The 21,568-nt window shown below is 37.4% G+C and overlaps 1 protein-coding gene across 1 annotated transcript in view; it reads left to right on the top strand.

Moving 5' to 3' along the window:
• The window catches only part of LOC137639793 (transcriptional regulator ATRX-like), a 107,107-nt gene extending 94,721 nt beyond the window's left edge, over positions 1–12,386 (top strand). The window contains 2 exon segments of the mRNA XM_068372035.1: positions 2,460–2,615; positions 7,457–12,386. Of these exon segments, the coding sequence (XP_068228136.1) occupies positions 2,460–2,615; positions 7,457–7,492 (192 nt within the window). The 3' untranslated portion in view covers positions 7,493–12,386.
• The last annotated feature ends 9,182 nt before the right edge of the window (positions 12,387–21,568 follow it).

Raw genomic sequence — 21,568 nt, 5'->3', positions numbered from 1 at the left:
CGGTTGTCCACTCCAGGCTGGAATCTAGACGTGGTCCTAAGGTTCATTATGTCATCAAGATTTGAACCTCTCCAATCAGCCTCTTTTAAGGACCTCACATTAAAAACTCTTTTCCTCGTGTGCTTGACAACAGCTAAAAGAGTAAGTGAGATCCACGCCTTCAGCAGGAACATAGTTTTCACATCTGAAACAGCTACATGTTCCTTGCAGCTCGTTTTTTTGCTAAAACGAGCTTCCTTCACGTCCTTGGCCTAAGTCGTTCGAGATCCCAAGCCTGTCCAACTTGGTGGGGGACGAACTGGAGAGAGTACTTTGCCCAGTTAGAGCTCTTAGGTACTATCTAAAAAGGTCATAACCTTTACGAGGACAATCAGAAGCCTTATGGTGTGCTATCAAGAAGCCTTCTCTTCCAAGGTCTAAGAACTCAGTTTCTTACCTATTCAGGCTCCTGATTAGGGAAGCACATTCTCATCTGAAGGAAGAAGACCTTGCTTTGCTGAAGGTAAGGACACATGAAGTGAGAGCTGTGGCTACTTCAGTGGCCCTCAAACAGAACCGTTCTCTGCAGAGTGTTATGGATGCAACCTATTGGAGAAGCAAGTCAGTGTTCGCATCATTCTATCTCAAAGATGTCCAGTCTCTTTACGAGAACTGCTACACCCTGGGACCATTCGTAGCAACGAATGCAGTAGTAGGCGGGGGCTCAGCCACTACATTCCCATAATCCCATAACCTTTTTAACCTTTCTCTTGAATACTTTTTATGGGTTGTACGGTCGGCTGAGAAGCCTTCCACATCCTTGTTGATTTGGCGGGTGGTCAATTCTTTCTTGAGAAGCGCCGAGGTTAAAGGTTGTGATGAGGTCCTTTAGTATGGGTTGCAGCCCTTTATACTTCAGCACCTAAGAGTCGTTCAGCATCCTAAGAGGACCGCTACGCTCAGTAAGGAAGACGTACTTAATAAAGGCAGAGTAATGGTTCAAGTCGTCTTCCTTACCAGGTACTTATTTATTTTATGTTATTTTTGAATAACTAATAAAATAAAATACGGGATACTTAGCTTCTTTGTTAACATGTATGCTGGTCTCCACCCACCACCCTGGGTGTGAATCAGCTACATGATTATCGGGTAAGATTAATATTGAAAAATGTTATTTTCATTAGTAAAATAAATTTTTTAATATACTTACCTGATAATCATGATTTAATTGACCCACCCTTCCTCCCCATAGAGAACCAGTGGACCGAGGAAAAAATTGAGGTGGTGTTGACAAGAAGTACTGGAGTACCTGACCACAGATGGCGCTGTGGTGTTCACCCCCACCTGTATAGCGATCGCTGGCGTATCCCTACCGTAGATTTCTGTCGGGCAACAGAGTTGACAGCTACATGATTATCGGGTAAGTATATTCAAAAATTTATTTTACTAATGAAAATAACATATTACCACAAAGGTTAAATACACAGCCGACCTTCTTGTTTCCAGTAGGTTCCCCCAGATAACTACCGGTAGCTCATGACCACTTCTCAAGAATTTTACAAATTTTACAGGAGTTTCTCAAAGTATAGATTATAGGATTGAAGTTCTAAATACAAAGTACCACCACTTTATGGTAACACTGATATGTGTGAAAGTTACAGTTGAAGCATCCAGGAATCGAATATGCACTTTATTAGTATCTTTATGGCAGTAGTAAAATTAATATTCTTGCAATATTTATAAGGTAATGTTTGTCAACAGTTCTAAGGTTTCTTTGTAATAGCAGTAGTAAAATTATTATTCATGCTATATGTATAAGGTAATGTTTGTCAACAGTTCTAAGGTTTCTTTGTAATAGCAGTAGTAAAATTAATATTCTTGCAATATTTATAAGGTAATGTTTGTCAACAGTTCTAAGGTTTCTTTGTAATAGCAGTAGTAAAATTATTATTCTTGCAATATCTATAAGGTAATGTCTGTCAACATCTCTAAGGATTCTTTGTTATAGAAGGGTTTGATACCCTTGGCAGTGAGGCATTTGTTGACTGAATGCCACACTTATAGCTCAGAAAGAAATAGATATCTGTTTGAGGCTCGAGGTGAGGATGGCAGGTTCATCCTTGCCAAGATCCTTGGACGTGTGTCATACAATGGTAGTGGCATTTTTAAATTATATCAGAAGCAGGTCTTCTTAATGCTATTTAACTTTTGTAACATATTTACTTTTCTGGTTTTAATTGAATATTCTTTTAATCTTTATTTATAATAAACGATATCCGCGTCAATGACTTTCGATGTCAGGATGCCAGAGAACTTCAAATTATTCATTCATTGTTATAGAAGGGATGAAAGTTCTTTATTCAGTTATATAAAGGTCACGTTATAAGAAACTTTATCCCATTTAATAATTTTTGCACATTTTTTATTCCCTTTGAATTTTGAAGACGAAGATCTCTTACACCGGATATTTTCATTTTCAGTTGGCAGCTGGATTAGTTAGAGGGCAGCCGACCACCAAAACGGAAAAGTCCTTTTCAGCTGATTATGTGGAAAGGTCAACGAGTGCTGCATCCACTTCCACTATAGGAGTTTCGGCTGCTTCTAGTTCAACCAATCAGCAAAATCCAACTCCTAAGGTACGCACTTTATCGTCGGTCGAAACACTTTAGAGTTCACGTGGATTGATCATTGTGAACAATCAATATTAACATTGAACAGTGTTTCTATAAAGTAAATGTTTTTAGAAACTTAATTTCTATTAACTCTATTAACCCTTGAACCCATAGGACTGGTTTTTTAAGATATACAAGGGCAAACTGTAGGAGCTGATGTGTAAGCCATTGCTAACCACTCTCTATAGTCAGAAAACTCCTGAAATGATACAGTAGGTTTTGAGATATTTTCCATATGGGAAGGCATTTTGTTTTGGTCATTTCAGTCACCCTTCCTGCGTTGTTATATTAATTTGGTGTGTGGCACTATCCTACTTGATCATTATGACCTTTGCCTGACATAAATATACTGTATTTCACTGTATAGTAAATGCAAGGTATAAGTTGAGTAATGCTTTGTGGTCAATGTGGAGAATGGAAAGGGAACATCTGAAGCGAGAAAGAATGTTAAAACCTAATAAAAACTTTAATCATTGGAATTACCGAGTTGATAAATGTAGAAAGAATGCAGCAAAACTTGAGTGAAACGAAATGTTCAAATGTAAACGCTATTACGTTGATTGATACCTTGCTGTCTTTCAGTGCTAGAGAAAGAGAAAGAAACAATATAAATAGTTTGTTCTGTGGTGAAGAATGTGCAGGGTCAAGGTAAGCTAGTAAACGGAAACAAAAGAAATATCCATAAGTGAATTTTAAAAGCATGTAAATGACTACGTAACGTTTGATATTTCCAATCCACATCTAAATCCACTAGCCACTAGAATTCAAAATATCACTTGATTTACGTAAGAATGAAGGTTGGACTTTCTAAATGAGGTAGATTGCAGTACAGTAACCTCTGAATATTTATTTCCTCTCTGTAAGTAGTTCTAGAAGGACACTCAAAAATCAACCCTTAGTTTTCTGGTTTTGGGTAGTGCCATAGCCTCTGTACCCTGATCTTACACTGACTTGGGTTAGAGTTCTCTTGCTTGAGGTGACGCTCGGGCACACTTGTTATTTCTTTTCTTGTTATTTTGAAGTTTTTATAGCTTATATATGAAAATTTTATTTGAATGTCGTCATTGTTCTTAAATTTCTCGCAGTTTATTTCCTTATTTCCTTTCTTTACTGAGCTATTTTCCGTGTTGGAGCCTTTAGGCTTATAGCATCCTGCTTTTCCAACTATGGTTATAGTTCAGCAAGTAATACAGTAATAATAATAATTTGTTGTATATTATTATTATTATTATTATTATTATTATTATTATTAGCAGCTAAGCTACAACCCTAATTGGAAAAGCATGATGCTATAAGCCCAGAGGCTCCAACAGCGAAAATAGCCCAGGAAAAAAGGAAAATAGAATATTTTCAGAGGAGTAACAATAAAATAAATATCACCTATATAAAATATAAAAACTTAACAAAACAAGAGGAAGTGAAATAAGATAGAATAGTGTGCTCGAGTGTACCCTCAAGCAAGAGAACTCTAATCCAAGATAGTGGAATCTGAGAGGAAAGTAAATGAAGATAGTCCCTCCTTTTTTGAGATTCGAATGCTCGCTCACTTAGTTCTGTGTGAATAGTCACTGTAGATTATTATTGTTGAAGCAGTGTGTTGAAATTTGAAATGATTTATTTATTTATTTATTTATTTTTTCTTTTTTTTTTTTTATAACTCTATAAGGTGGGTATTTGATCCAATGAGACAGCTTTGTCCTTACATATCAGCTCATGTTCCTATTTCGTTATGGTTTTTTTTCCTTTTCTAGGCTTTAGGGGTTAATAAGAGAAAAAATATTTTGCTATTCATTGGCTTAAATGTCAATGATTTTCCCTTGATAAATATAATTTGGTCAATATTGAGTGATATTATTGGTATGAATGTGTTTTTGATGGTTTAACAGATGAATTTAGGTGGGCACATCATTTTGATTTGGAAGTAGAATAAAAAGGTAATTTTTGCGTCATATCATTGTAGCCGGTCCTTAAAAATGATTTTACGGAGCTGTAATATACAGGGTTTTTTTTCCCTCTAAAGTATTGGCATTCTTTGCATTAGAGTTGCTTTTCAAATTAATGGGCTTTAGACTTCCATATAGATTGTTCATTTGTATGAAAGTAGTACTGAAGGTCCTTAACTTACAAACGTTCAGAGGTGCAAACACACATCCAACTGAAAATATTAACCACCTAGGGGCTAGACGCACCGTCAAAAAGCCCGTCCGGAGAGAAGCTCCGGGCAATCTAAAGAAGAAGGAGAAATGAAAATAACAAAGATAAAGAAATACTGTACTAAGACAATTATTGTATCATTACAGTAAGCAAAACAACATTTGCAATAACCTGCTATCTATTTCATATGAAACCTGACTATTTATTGCCTGCTGTAGCTGGAAATCATACACATGGGAGTCAGGTTAAGCCTACCCTAGGTAAAATTTCAACAAAATTCGGCTTACAAACCGCCTCTTGGAACCTATTAACCCTTTTACCCCCGGGCTATTTGGAAATTTCCAACCCTTAACCCCCAGGGTTTTTTTTTTTAAGCACATCTTGCAGTATATTTTTTTTAAATTGCTCTAACAGCCTTCATTTACGTCATAAAGAGGTCAGGTTGGTCTCATTCTCTTGGAAAATGCCTGAAGTTTCTCAAAAAATTTAAATAGCAGTTTTTTGCAAGGACGCACCAGTACGTCCATGGGGGTAAAGGGATGAGTTATGTGAAATGTACCAGTACGTCCATTGGGGGTAAAAGGGTTAAGTTTGGAAGTTAAAGACCTTCGGTAATTTGTTTGCCGTATCGGTAATTCTCTTAGGCTATAAGATAGGATTTTTCTTCATAGTGATACTACCACTTCATGTAAGAGGTAAGTTGAAACTGAACATGTGGTGACGGTCTTTTTCAGATGCCTCTTCAATAACAGGTATTTGGATCAAACGCTGTGAGAAGTGGGTGGCAAGTACTTGTCTCTCTCTCTCTCGCCCCCTCTCGATGCAGTTGCTCCCTAATGATAATTTAGATTTGTACTGTAACATAACTGTCGGTTTGATACTCGGGGAATTGGCAAGTCCTTATTTAGTAACATTTATCATTATAGTCTGCATTGTCTTACTAGTTTGCCTAAGAAAATTTCTCTCGAAGGAGAGTTCTGTCTTTGAATACCCAAGAGTTTTCATATTTGCATACCTTTGATTTGAAGATATCCACTGTAGATAGAAAATAGTTTTTCTTGACTGGAAGCTTTTGTATGTTTATTTATACTTCATTTGCAGAAGTTTATACAGTTTCTGTGTCAATATGTCATTATGTCAAATTTAGTTTTGTTAGTATTTGTGTCATTGCGTTAGACTAATTTTTTTTTAATTCGCCAAAACTTTCTTGAAGTTAAAACCCAATGTGTAATGGAAACCTTAGATTTGCGATGGTTTGTCAATGTAACGAGTCAAAATGATTAAGTTTGTTCTTACTCTAAACAAAAGACAGTATGAAATGTATTGTATTGCAATTCTATCAGAATTTTCTTGATGATTGACAGGAAGTTTATTGATGAAATAATTTGACTGGTTTGGTTCCCTGTAATATTATTTATTTTCTAAGTAGGATCTTTTTAAGCAATTCCATTCTATAACGCAAAATGCCCTTATTAACAAATTTGTGATCTTTTTTGATACCCGAGAATTTTTGTATTTCTTTTAATAGACCATAGGAGACTAGAGTAACTGAACAGGTACCCATGGTTCTGTGAGTCCATGGCAGAGTAACTCATTTGATATGTAGTGTGAACATTTCACTTTAAGGGATTTAGCAGGTCTGCAAAGCATTTTTTTTTTTTTTGTCTGTGTGATAGGCAATAGATAATTAGAAAAACATTATTTTTAGATCATTTCTTTTTCCACGAACCTCATTACTTACATTTATTATTATTATAATCTAGGTTATAATCCTAGATGGAAAAAGCAAAATGTTATAAGCCCAAGGGCTCCAACAGGAAAAAAATAGCCCAGTAAGGAAAGGAAATAAGAAAATGAACAAACTACAAGAGAAGTAATAAACAAAGTAAAATATTTTAAGAACGTTAATAACATTGAATTAGATCTTTCATACGTAAACTATAAAAACTACAAAAAACAAGAGGAAGAGAAATGAGATAGATCAGTTTACCTGAAAGTACCCTCAAGCAAGGATAAATCTAGTTGGTAGACGATAGACTTGAGATTTTAAGAAATTATATTGTTTGAAGGAAGTCGGAAATGCAGTAAATATGGAAGTACAGTATCAGGAAAGTTTATAATATGGATGAATGTTGTAGAGGATTTGTTTCAAGAACGCATCTTGATGAGGGATAAGGTGGAAAATTTACCAGACTGAAAAGTAGATGTAGAAAATAGTTTTATGAGTCTGAAAATCTGAACTCTATAGGATTTATTAATGAGAGGTGACATTTAAACCAGGGAAAGGATAAGTTGAAAGTTGACTAAAAATTGTTTGGAATGTTAAAGGCAAAAAAATCTAGATTTTCTAAAGTTGTATTTTACTGGCACCTAAAAGAATTCAAGATGTTATCATTTTTTCTGTGTATAAGTTAAACAAATAACAAATTCATATTAAAGAATTTTCATAGTAAGGCAACTGATTAGTGGATATTTTTAGACATAAAGTAATACAGTCAGCAAAATTACATCTTTTTGCAACTTGAAACACTAAATCTCTTGGGTGGTCAGCATAAATGGTACAGCATTTTTATTTCATTTTATTATTGCATGAGAGACATTTTTCTATGGAGAGCATTTTATTTTCAGTTTTTACTTTTTTGTTTTTGCAGAAGGTTGGAACAGGTGATGTGATATTGATTGACTGAGGTCCGCTTCTGTAGTTCTTGCGGCAGCATTGAATTCCTGAGTGTGTACAAAGAAGAATTTTTCTAGTTTTAAGGAATCTCATGTCTTCAGCACTTTGAAAGCCCATGGGCTGCCCATTCCTCTCCCTTCCCCCCTTCTTGCAATGTCTGTTATTGTTTTGTTTCATAGAGTTTTTGATATTTTACATATTTCCCATATTGGGATGCTTCTTGCATATTTAGAATAGCCATACTAGTGGCTTAATATGGAAGTTGCTATCCCGATAGTACAAGTGGTTTTTCTTTTTGTATACGTAGTTGCCATCGCCATCGTTCTCGAGAGATTAGCTGCATCTAGAATAGTCCGTTGCTGAGAGTGAATGGATACTGTGAAAAGAAAATTAATAATATTGTCCTAGCCATGAACCCATATCCAAACCCTAAATCTGTTCAACACCTGTATCTTATGGCTTAATAGGGTCTAGTTAGATTTGCAAATATAAGTCCATTTTTTTATCAGTATGTTGACATACATTTGACAACTTGATCCTTTCACTAATGCTCTGAAATGTATTCTTTTAATATCTGGTTTCTTTCTTGTGTGAGTCATTATCAAAGCAATTTTTTTATGTTCTCACTTCAAAAGTTATCATTTTTTATGTTCTCACTTCAAAAGTTATCAAAAAGGTTTAAAAATGTATAGTAATTTATTTCCGAGTGTTTATGATATAAGGAAAAAATTTTGAAGGAAATGGCTGTAACTTTACTTCAGGGTTTTTTGTTTTAAGATTTTATGTTTTCTGTTTTGTAACTTGAGAAAATGTGTACATAGATTGTGTTCCCAACATACTGAACCTTGGTCCTGTCTGCTTATTCAAGTAAGCCATAGCTATAGCTGGAAAAGAGGATTATTATATAACTGTTTGAAGCAGTGAAATTTTATATGCAAAAGGAAGTCCATGTAAACTGCTCTACTATAGAGTTTAAGAATTGATATTGAAATAGAGGATTGATATTGTTAAGTATTAAAGTCCATAGAAAATCTGATTATGATTTCGAAATAAGAAAAGAATCTTGTAAATTAGATAAGTGTATTTTTTAATACAGTACATGTGTTCAGAAACATTTTAAAGGAGAAAATTCTTACTGCTGAATATTTCACGAGGTCTATCACAACCTCATTTCACTCCTTTACGAATATATCCTAAGTATTATTTTTTAGGGGGAAAGTAAAACTACAGTTACTAGTTGGCTTTGGTCAGCCCATTACGGAGCAGTGAGTTCCCTATTCCTGGTTATGTGTTATGCCAAGAGGTGAATTTTCATGTAAGTTATAGAGCTTATTAGAAACTTAGGAACATTTTTATACTGGTAAAATTTCTTCGCTACCGCTTATATGGGAAATAAATTTACTTTCCCATAATGTGTGTGTTTTTGCAAAGGAAATCGGCAGCATGGCACGCAAGCATCAGTTTTCTTTTTGGGTAAATGCCATTATCCTTATGCCTAGAAGGTGCGTTATGGACTCTGTACACGAAGGAGGTGCTTTTAAGAAACATAATATCCTTTGTTGTGTACATTGTGTCTATAATTGAATGATTCGTGGTGTGTATTGTATTGACTATCTAGGGTGTGCATGTAAATTAAGACATAAATGAAATTTGAAATTCTTTTGAAAATACATTTATTTATTACAACAGGTTATAGCCATTTTCCTTTTTTATTAAATTGTCTGTACATCTAAGCTCATTCAGGTTGGTTGCCAGCATCCCTTTACTAAGGTGCAAAGAATGAAATGAACCATAACCCATATTTCTTTTATTCTGCTAATCAATGTCTCAGTGCACTGCCTAAGAAATTGAACTTTACGTTATCTAGGCTCCTTTCCTTGCAGTTCACATATTTGTTCAGAAGTGTGTATTGTAAATTTATTATACTGCATTTCATTTATTAAAATGGAAATACAATTTATTTTTCGTATTGTGGCATCCGAAGAGGTTGTGCTTTCATGTCCCCAATTTGATAGTTATTTTTGTTGATTTTTATATGTCATATGTTCTTTAGATCTGGATAGTGTGAAAAAAATGTTCTTCGGTCTTTTATCACATTCCCCTGATACCAGATAGGGATTTTAGTGGAAAGTGCAAAAGATTGTATGAAATTCATTCTTTCTTTTTTTTTTTTTTTTAAATACAGTATGACATTTCTTAGTTACAGCCTTTTTTTGAAGCGTAAAAATGCGTGGTGTTCGTTCTTTTCAGTATTGTGTTGAGGAATGCAAAGATTGCATTTTTGCACAGTAGTTAAATGGTTACAACCTTGTTAGATATTTTAATGAATTAAAATCTCTAACCAGTGGTAATGAAAATTGTGATTTCTCTATTAAAGAATTTCAAAATAAATCTAGCGAGTCCATAATGTTTTGAGTGATTGCTTTCCCTGTGGTAACTTGTAATAAAAAAACAACTTTTCATTACTTGTGATTAATCCTTTCTCTGTTTTTATGCGTTTTTTGTCATAAATGTTTTCATGTTTTGGGTATTGTCTCATTGAAAGTATTGTACTCATCCACAAAATATAATCATCTTGAACTAGTTTATTTTTAGATTAGTGCTAAAGCATATAGCACCAAGAAATTTTAGTTTTACACACTTAATTTTGTATTGTATAATTGATTAAATTATTCTGTAATCACTTTAATGCATTGAATTGTGCTGGTGATTATTTAGACCTTGATAGGATGATATCACCTCCTACTTAACATTCATTTGCAGTTTAAGCTAGTTGCAACACAGGACTTGTTTTTGCATTAGGATCAAAGCTTGACAACCACAACTAAATGTACTGTAATATCTGCTTGAGGAGCTTTGACATTTATTGGAGTTCATGCTACACCACAAAGCCTCTTTGTGGTCAATGCAAAAGAGGGGTGACTTCTTATTGTCATGCAGTAGTACCATCACCTTTGTTTTTACCACTTTGGTGTGTTTTATGTAGTGTATGATAAATATAAAGGAAGTTAACCTTATAGCATACATTACAGACATTTTATAGTCATCTTCATATAAACAAGCTTTCGTTAACTTTGACAGTTACAGGAATAATGTTGATCGTAATGTCTTTTATAAAGGAAATCGCATCTTGTCACTGTCTTGGTCAGCGTTATTAGGCTGTTCTTAGTTTTCCCTGTACAGGGATAAATCAACATTTGCTTGTGTTGTACAGCAAATTGTGCTTGCGTATAAGTTTTTTCATAATCGGAAAACAGTTGAGATTTTGTTGGAAGTAGATTTGTATTTTCAATACAGTATTTATACATGACATGAAGTATAACCTCATACATGACAGATAAGATATAACCTCAGTTTTAAAGACTTGACCTTGCATCTTTCAAAGGTTAAGCTGTAGATGTACAGTTTGGAAGTGTTTAAATATGTTAAAAACTTATCGTTGAGTCTTACTCTCACGTATCAGTATACGGATTACGTTATTTCATCATACCCTAAGAGTCTTCATATTCAATACTATCACAATGATCACGCGATTAATTTTACTGCAAGGCCATGCAGGAAGCTCGGTAAATAGATCGTTACTTATAACTTGTGTATTTGAAATACCGTACAGTACTGTATACTGTATTTTGAAGTTCTGTAAGTAGTAGAAACTGACGTATTGACTTTTTCCAAAGTGGTTCTTGCCGTAGCATTTGAAATTGTTTGTTACAGGGAAACTTTTTGAGGTTACAGTGCTTTGTTGGAATTATTGGTACATTCATTGAACCCATTTGCTCATGTGATAGATTGGTAACAAGCGCACACTATACATATAAGTTTTTTTAAATATACATACAGATATGTTCTTTATATTGCAAAATAATTTCACAGGTTGGGATTTTAATCTTTCGTGTTTTCTTAGTCAGTTATTTGACATAACACGATGCTTTTTTTTTTCAGTGTTGATTTTCACTAATATGTAATAGTTATTGTAAAAACTGTAATCACTTTTCCATTTTTTTATATTGATTTTTCACAAAAGTAAACAACTGTAGTAGACAGTATTTTCCAATTTACTTTTATTAAATATGAATGGAAGTAAACTTTCATATAAAGGAAATGGGCATTTTATCCCTGTATATTTATTTACACCAACTCCTTTTCATGGAATAGAATAACCATAGGATCGAAGGAGATTTTATTTGTTGTATATTAGGATTTTTATTCAGGAGGATTGTAGGGTGGCGAGTCTTGACATGGGTTCATGTTGATGTTTCCGGATGCTTTAGCTGTTTAAGTAAAAAAAACCTTTCATGAAAAACAAAGTTTGAACTTTACAAACCTAACAAAATAGAATTATTCTTGAGATAATTTAGGTTTGTGGAGACATTTAAATGCATTGAGCTGAATTCAGTATACTGTGGAGTATTTGGCTTAAACAATTTTGATCTTTTTGTTTAAAAATTAGTTAACAAATAACGTGACAAATTTTTATATTTTAGTTATCAGTGTTTTGCCTGTACACAGCTGCAGTATTTTTTGTCTTGAAGCTACTGTAGTACACTTATATTCCAGTGACTACAAGTACGATTTATTTGTGAATATATATTTACACAAATAGAAGTTGCATGACCTGTATGGTAGTCGTTTATTAACTCAAAAATAGGAGAAGATAATTGCAGATGTAAACTTAGAAGCACATCTGGAATTATACATGTGATTTTTATTTTAACTTTTCAGTTTCACCTAGACATTTAGATAAAAAAAAAGAGATGTAAAATCACCCCTTTCTATACTTCAATGATTATAGCTGGTATCTGAGGTGTAGAGTAAGTATTTATTTTTTCAGTCTTTATGCATCTTATATTGAATTTTGTAGCATTCCTGAGTAGTCTCAAGTCTAATAAATGTAATTCTTTAGTGGAGTTTGTTTCTTTTTCGTGTCCTTAGTGCAAGATACATACATACATATACCAAGGCACTTCCCCCAATTTTGGGGGGTAGCCGACATCAACAAATTAAACTAAACAAAAAAAAGGGGACCTACTCTCTACGTTCCTCCAGCCTAACTAGGGACTCAACCGAGTTCAGCTGGTACTGCTAGGGTGCCACAGCCCACCCTCCCACATTATCCACCACTAGTGCAAGATGTCTGAACTAAAGTATTATGAAAGAAAAGGTGCCAGAAAATCCTAAAACAAGAGAGTTGTCACTTGACTTGTTTTATTCTAAACTGTCTAACAACTTCCAGCAAATATTCAATGAATACCCCCATCCCGTCATTGGGATCGAGTGTCATGCGTGTACCTCGTGCATGCACAACGCTTCACTACGTAGCTTTTGAAGTGTTTCTTCAAATTTTATAACCACTTTGTAGCCCACTTCCTATCTAACATCATGCTAGCCAGGACATTTCTATTATGGTGTGACTACCAGGATTTCCCTGTGATATCTTGAAGGGGAGTTCCTTCCTGGCGTTTGTTAGTTCATTCACTCCAAATTCCATGAATCAAATGTATAATCGCATTCGTAGGGGCTATGCGAACATCAGTTTATATGCATTCACACTATAACCATGATTGATATGCCCTTGTGGTTGATAGTAAATGAATGCAATTGAAAATAGAAAATGTACATTATAAACATTGTCCTGATTACAGCACTATAGATCGTAATTATCAGTTTAAAATGTTTCTCCCCCGCTACATCAAATTTCCATCAAGCTGCTTCTAATCCAATTTCAACCTCAGACTTACACCCTCCCACTACTTCTAGCTTAGATACCGAGTGTCTTAAATTCTTAACCTGTTTTAGATCTAGGTCTCTTCTATCTTGTATTGTATGTACTTGCACCACTTCTTCCAGGACACTACAAATGTCATACTCCGTTCAAGAGGGTCTTCGTCCAGTTGAAATTCTATACAGTTCTTTAGTCTATACCTTAACCACCATATAATGTGCAAGTAACAACTCCCAACAAAGTTATTTCCTAATCACTTTACAAAGAATATCCATATCAGCATTAGCAAAAGGGGGCCTGGAATGCCATCCTAAATGTAAACCAACCTTAACTTCAAATATTTTTTTTTTCCCTCTTGTCTTTTTACTGCTGCCATTCCTCTCATGTGCAATCTTAACCTATGAAAGTTCCTCTTCCACAAATAGTACTAACCTTTCCTTTCTATCGAATGCCTGACAAGACTATAAACTGCACCATAGAATTTCCAATTTATTGCACTTTTTTGCCTATAACTCAGAAAAACAAAGGAAATTGCACAACTGTCACCCATTTTATTAGTTTATTGTAATCTCAAGTTGAACATTTTTTCTAGTGTTAAATAGATGTTCTGTACTGTAGAATTAACAATTAATCGCTCTTTATTTACCTATATATATATATATATATATATATATATATATATATATTATATATATATATATATATATATATATATATATATATATATATATATATATATATATATATATATATATATATATATATATATATATATATATATATACACAGTATATGAAGGAAATTACACAACTCGCCCATCTTAACAGTTCATTGTAGTCTCAAGTTGAACATTCTTTCAAAAATGTTTAATGTTGCTTCTGTAATTCCTTTATAAACACAACACACTTCACTGTTTACATTCATCATCAAACTTTCTTCCCAGTAATTTCAGATCACTTCTTCTTTTCATGTCTTTTAAAGAGTTTCGGTAGTTATTTTATTTATATCTTTATCACCGATACCTCATGATATAATATGCAAGAGGTTGCAGTGATTAAAAGACAGGTCTTGATGGCTTGGGTGCTAGGTAGAGACTGCCCTTTATTCATAGCTACATGGGACTACATGATACCACATCCCCCTTATCACATACAAAGCATTGATTACACATAATAACTAATCTGGCATATAAGTACAAAGAAATAAACGATGAAAGTTCCATATTCAAACGTATTCCATTGTTATCATCCCTTCACAATAAACATGCATAGTACAATTTGTGATTGTGGATAGTAATATAAACATAATAGCTATTATCTTTGCGGACTTTGGTCCGAATAGTGTTGGTTACAGCAGGGCAGTCATAAATATGAAAATAAGTGGCAAATTATAATTTTTTTTTTTTTTCTTGATGCAAAGAACAACAACACCCAAAATATATTATAACAAAATGGAAACCTGATACACATGTAACGAGTGTTCGAAATGGAGCCTGTTCTCCAGTCCGAGACTCGTAAATTTTCAAATAAAATTCATTATTCTGAATCACTTATCAGTCCTGAGACTGATAACTTTTCTTGAGTTTCAAATTCTGGTAACGACCTCTCAGAATTTTCGGTCATGAAACGAGGGGGGGGGGGGGAGTTGTATATTATTATTTAACTTAACACTTTATGGGAATTTACGGTATGTGACCGCGTTACTTTCAATATATCTGGATGGGGTTTTCACCAGCCGGCCTGACTTGGTATACACCGCTGTCGGGTCTGTAGTGTTATCACTAGTTGCGGGTCTTTGGTGGGTTATTTCGGTCTCACTAGGTGGCGGCAGCGATATATCGGCGGGTCGTGGTGGAGGCTGTGCTGATGATGTTGGAGCCTGCTGCCGGGTGTTGGGCGGTTCTGTGTTTGTCGCGAGCGGTGTCGGACGGATGTGGGACCGGTTCCTCCTGAGGCATGCTCCGTTTTGGGCTTCCACAATGTATGATTGGGGTTCTTCTGACTTACGTACCACTCTGCCTGGCACCCATGTGTGGCAGGCCTTGTCGAATATTCGGACTGGTTGTTCGGGTTGGAGGTCTGTAAAGTGCCGTTGTGTCCGATTTGGTCCTAGGCGGTCCTGGAGGTGGTTGCGGGTCGTGATGTGTGCGAGATGTGGTTCGTATCTGCCTGGTAGGTCAGTGGTCACATTGCGACCAAACATGAGCTCTGCGGGGCTGGTTGTCTTATTGTCGATCGGGGTGGCCCGTAAGTGGAGTAATGCAGTATGCATATCACCACCTGTCTCAAGGCATTTTTTGATAATCGCCTTGCATGTTCCAACTGCGCGCTCCGCGAGGCCATTGGACTGAGGGTAATGTGGGCTTGATGTGATGTGCTCAATACCCCAGGCTTTTGTGAAGTCCCTCATGGCTGCTCCCGTGTATTGAGGTCCGTTGTCTGAGACCAGGGTTTTGGGGCATCCGAACAGCGAACACAGGAATTTGAGGTGATTGGCCACACTTTCAGATGACAGGTTTTTTAGTTCGGTGACTATCGGGAATTTTGTGAAATAATCAGTTGTGATCAGATATGTCTTGTGGCCAATTTGGAAGATGTCCGAAGCGACTTTGAACCAGGGCATTGGGGGAATGTCATGATGCGTGGTTTCACTAGGACTTTGCTGGGGCTGGTACTTCTGGCATATGTCACATGCCCTGACCTTGTCCTCTATATCCTTTGCAATGTTGGGCCAGAATACACACTCCCGTGCCAGGGCTTGTGTTTTTGTGATCCCTTGGTGGGACCGGTGGAGCTGGTCCAGTATACGGCCTCTGACCTCTTTGGGGATGATAACTTGTCGCCCTTTGAATATGACTCCGTCTTCCACGGCAAGGCATTCTCTGTATGAGAAAAACTGGCGGATATCGGGGTGACAGCCTTTTACTGAGGTAGGCCAACCCTCGATGATAGTATGCTTGAGAGTGCGCAGCACTGGGTCGGTGTCAGACCTATGGCGGACCTCTTCCAAAATCTGGGGACCAAATTTTATGAGTGCAACTGATATCACATCGATGTCATCTAGTTCCAGTCCGTCCACTCGTGTATCCAAAGGGATTTCCTTGTCATTTTGTGGGTTAGGAAGGCGTGATAGGGCGTCGGAGAGTACAAGGGTTCGTCCTTCCTTGTACTTGACCCTCATGTCATACCCCTGTAGTTTCAAGAAGAGACGTTGTAGTCTAGGTGGGGCACTGATCAGTGGCTTCTCCCAGATATTAACGAGGGGTTTGTGGTCAGTGACAGCTTCGAAGTCTCTTCCGTATAGGTAGGTATGAAATCGTTGCACGCCGTGTACTAGTCCAAGGGCCTCTCGCTCGATATTGCTGTAATTTGCCTGCGTTGGTGTCAGGGCTTTGCTGGCGAAGGCTATTACCTTCCCGTCTTGGATGAGGGCCGCCCCGAGGCCTTTTTGCGATGCATCGACTTCAAGAGTCACTGGTCGAGTTGGGTCATAGTAAGACAGCGTGCTTGATGGGGCTATTTGGCGTTTCAGGTGTTGATAGGTGGATTCATGGTCTTCTTCCCATTGGAAGGGCACATCTTCCTTGACCAGATCTCGAAGTCTTTGTGACTGAGCTGAGTAATGTGGTACATAGGGGCTGAGGTAAGTCATTACTCCCAGGAATCTCTGTAGTTCCTCTTTATTGGAGGGTGACGGCATGCTATGCAGGTCGTGTACCTTTGACGGGTCTGGCATCATGCCCTTGCTGGTATAGCGTGTTCCGAAAAACTCGATTTCTGGTTTTGAAATGGAGCATTTCTTCGAGTTTAGGCTGAGTCCGTGTTGGGCTGCACGCTGCATGAACCCCATCAGGTTTTTGTCGTGTTCCGACTGGTCTTTCCCACATATTGCCACGTCATCAGCGATGCCAACAACACCTGGGAGATTCTCAATGATGGAGTCCATCCTGGCTTGAAATATGTCCTGGCTTACATTCAGCCCGAATGGTAGCCTTGTCCAACAATACCGGCCGTGTGGTGTTCGGAACGTTGTCAGTAGTTGTGAGTCCTCGTGTAGCGGTATACTCCAGTAGCCTGCTTTGGCGTCTAGCTTGGAGAACACTTTCGCTTTGGAGAATACCGGGTTGATCTCTTCTAGAGTGGGAATCTTGTGGGGACATCTTTTGAGGTTTTGGTTGAGCCGCTTGGGGTCCAGGCAGATCCGTAGGCTTCCATCGGGTTTTGTGACATACACAAGGCTGCTACACCAGTCTGTGTGTGCCGTTACGCGTCTGATAACCCCCTCTTTCTCCATAGTGTCAAGCTCGGACTTGATGCGGGGCTTCAGGTGGATACTCACCTTACGGGGCGGATCACAGAAAGGTATCGCGTCATCCTTGAGGTGGAGCATCGCGGGCTCTTTTAGTTTGCCGATACAGTCAAACTGTGCTGGGAATTGCGCTTTTAGTTGTTCGACTGACCTAATAGGGCCTTGTTGGCTTGGTTGCTCAGGTATTCCAGTAACGTCGTTGACATTGATATCCACAATACCAAGTTTTTGGCATGAGGGAAGGCCAAGTATGGCTGGACCAGACACATCAACCACGAAGAACTTTTCTTGCGAGAATGCTGGGTTGCTGAGTTTGCGGACGCTGAGCATTAGTGACCCTAGGCAGGGAATGTTGTCGCCACTGTATGATGTTAGTCTTACTGACGGTTCTGGGGATAGTACGAGGCTGGTGGGTGCATCACCAAACATTTGCTTGTATGTCCGCAAGGGCAGCGTATTGCCACCGGAACCTGTGTCGATTTTGAGTTTCAGGGGCCCATAGGCGGGGGGGTTTTCATGCTTGACCATGAGCTTTGAGAATGCTTCTCGTTTCGGTGCCACTCCTATGTCGGATATCGTTATCATGTCGAAGTTTGGCATATAATCTGTTTCTTCATCAAGATTAGGGTTTTCATTAACCATGACTTCGTGTTGCCTGTGGTTAGGAGCCCGATTCGGCCGTCGGTAGAAGCGCCCTCTTGTCTTGCTCTGACGTTGTGTCTGCTGCATGTTGTCTCCTGGCATTGTTCTGCCTCCATCAGTTTTGCGGCACATCTTTTTCCAGTGCCCCTTGATGCCACAACCACTGCATCTGTCATTGTAAGCGGGGCAAGACCTTATGGGATGGCTAAGCCCACAGTTCCAGCAGGGATTGTCCGTGGTTTGTAGTTTGTTCCGTGGCTCGTTGCTTTCCCTTCGAATTGCATCCACGTTGGTATGGCTTGTACTTGTGTTCTCAGAGCTCATCTGTATGGAGCGTAATGATGCCGTGGAGGCCGCAATGGCCTCGTATTCCCGACCTCTCTCTAGAACGTTGCTCACAGCATAGCCCTTCGGTTTAGTTAGGAGTTCTTTCCGAAATTCTTCGAATTGTGTTCGTAGTATGGTCATTTCGATAAGTCGTTCGTTGAGTTCTCTGTCTTCAAACTCGCACTTTGTCGCTTTTTCACGGAGTCTGGCCAGGAATTGACTGATTGTTTCAGCAGGTTTCTGTTTGGTATTTGCAAATTCGAGGCGGTGAACTCGGAAATTTATTTTCACCGTTGCATCAACCTCACTTTCAATAAGCCTCCATATGTTCTGCGGCACACGTTGCTCCTGTTCAGTGAGGCCGCTCGCCAAGATACGCCTCATGCCCTCATCGCCGAGGGCAATTTTAATTTTAGTTGCTTGCTTGCCCGGGTCTGTGACTTCCTGGTCTTCGAGGTATAAGTTCATGCGCGCCTTGAATGCACGAAACGACTCTGCCAGGGGCTGGTGAGCCCAGTCCATACTTGGGCATTTAGGCTGGGCCATGATTGGATTTGGTTTCGAGTGTTACACAATAGATAGATAGTGATTGGATTAGTAACACAGTTTACGGTTCACAAAGAGACATATAATGAGAGTATGGAAATCACTACAAAAATTTGTCACTGGTAGCCGGCACGGTTTTCAGTTTTGTTTACACTGCTGAATGTACGTTGTTGTTTGGCTCATTTTGTGAAGTAGTGCGCGGATAACAATGGCCAAAATACTTGTAAGTAATCTATTCACAACTTTCTTCACTATTCTCACTGTAATCACGGTGCACTAATGTCCATTCTATGCCATATTCTGACGATATAAGTTATGTCCGGTTGTTATCTGGGCCGGTATGACAGTCTTTGTTCAGTTGCCGTTGGGTGAAAATGGCGTCATCTGCGGCCACTGGTAATAAACTTGTGCTGATTATGAGTCCTCTTCTCAGTTATTACGGACAGGAGAGGTATGTAAAGTGTCTCTATGGTCCGGGTTTGTTGATGGAATGGCGTGGGGTGCGTTACCACGCAGCCACCATGATATAATATGCAAGAGGTTGCAGTGATTAAAAGACAGGTCTTGATGGCTTGGGTGCTAGGTAGAGACTGCCCTTTATTCATAGCTACATGGGACTACATGATACCACACCTCAACCCACCCTAGACCCCAATTATTATTAATAGGTAAGCTACAATCTTAGTTACAAAACAGTATTTTACAATCAATGGCTAAGGCTTCAAAAGGAAAAGTAGCTCACTGTGGAAATGAATTATATAAGAGAAGTAAAAATAAAATATATGAAAAATTTAAAAGATCATAACAATGAAGTAGATCTGTCTAATATGAGGGGAGACTTCAACGTAAATATGCCTAAAGCCATTTCTGAAGTTCCATCAAATTAACTCAGAGAGCAGGAAGATCATTCCACAGTCAGGTCACAGCTGGAATAAAATCTAGAATACTGTGTAATACAGAGATTTTCAATGGAGAATCCAACACTTAGAAATAACTTAAAATCATTATTATTACAAACTTAAGTTTCAACCTTAGGTAGAAAATCGGTATGTTATGCCTAGTGAGGGTAGGTTTGTGTCAGCCTGTTCAACTTAAAAACATTTGAGGTAAGTTTGATTAGAAAGATCATACTATCTTGTCACAGGTGGAATAAAACTTCCAGTATACTGTGAAGTATTGAGCCTTATTACTTGCTAAGCTACAACTCTAGTTGGAAAAGCAGAATGCTTTAAGCCCAGGGGCTCCAACAGGAAAAAATAGCCCAATGAGGAAAGGAAACAAGGAAAAATAAAATATCCTAAGAAGAGTAACATCTATATAAACAATAAAAAACTAGCAAAACATGAGGAAGAGAAATAGGATAGAATAATGTGCAGGAGTGTACCCTCAAGCAAGAGAGCTCTAACCCAAAACAGTGGAGGGCCATGGTACAGAGGATATGGCACTGCCCAAGACTGGAGAACAATGGTTTGATTTTGGAGTGTCCTTCTCCTAGAAGAGTTGCTTACCATAGCTAAAGAGTCTCTTCTAACCTTACCAAGAGGAAAGTGGCCACTGAACAATTACAGTGCAGTAGTCAACCACTTGAGAGAAGATGAATTGTTTGTTAACCTCAGTCCTGTCAGGTGTATGAGGACAGAGAAAGATAAGTAAATAATAGGCCAGACTATTCGGTGTGTGTAGGTAAAGAGAAAATGAACCGTAACCAGAGAGATGGATCCAACATAGTACTGTATGACCAGTTAAAGGACCCCATAACTCTCTAGCGGTAGTATGTCAACGGGTGGCTGGTGCCCTGGTCAACCTACTCCCTACTAAGAATTAGAATTAAGTGCATACACAGTGTTATGTGCAGAATTATATTATGAAAATTCTTATGCAACATGGATAAAGCACCAAAATGAACGACATTAGTAAAGATTAATATCCAGATTTCATTTTATATAATTCAACAATTAACCATCGGGACTCAAATTGATTACCATCCTTATTGCAATTGACGTATCACATAACAAATGAACAATAATCTAATTTGAATGCAGTGGATTAACTAAGCAAAATAATAAGGTTCAGGGGTTTAATTTGAGTTGGAAAAACTTAAACTAATTTTAGCGTTGTGGGTACGTTCGGTTATTAAGATTGTGATATATATTTTAATTTATATGAAGTATTACTTTAATTTCTTACTAAAGATACGCATAATTTTTTTTGAATAATAATAAGTATTTTTGTAAAGGTTGGAGCTCATTTATTACTTATTATATATAAATATTTTCATGACGCATTGAATTGTGTTTGAAACAACAAAACCAAACTTGCTGCATGTTCCATTAAGGGGGAAAGACTTGGAAATGTGTTGTGTTTTGTAGTAAAAAAAACTGTAATTATAATTTTTACCATAGATTATATGCCACTTATTATTAGAATATTAACATTAAATAAAAATATACGTACTTTATTTTGATCTTCACTCATTAAACTGCATATACTGAAATGTAATCCATGATTTATTTTCATCATTACAAAACGCATTCGCCCACA

The sequence above is a fragment of the Palaemon carinicauda genome, chromosome 4 (assembly GCF_036898095.1).
Source record: "Palaemon carinicauda isolate YSFRI2023 chromosome 4, ASM3689809v2, whole genome shotgun sequence".
Classification (NCBI taxonomy): Eukaryota; Metazoa; Arthropoda; class Malacostraca; order Decapoda; family Palaemonidae; genus Palaemon; species Palaemon carinicauda.
The sequence above is the reverse complement of the archived record's forward strand: the minus strand, read 5'-3'. Positions and strand labels throughout refer to the sequence as shown.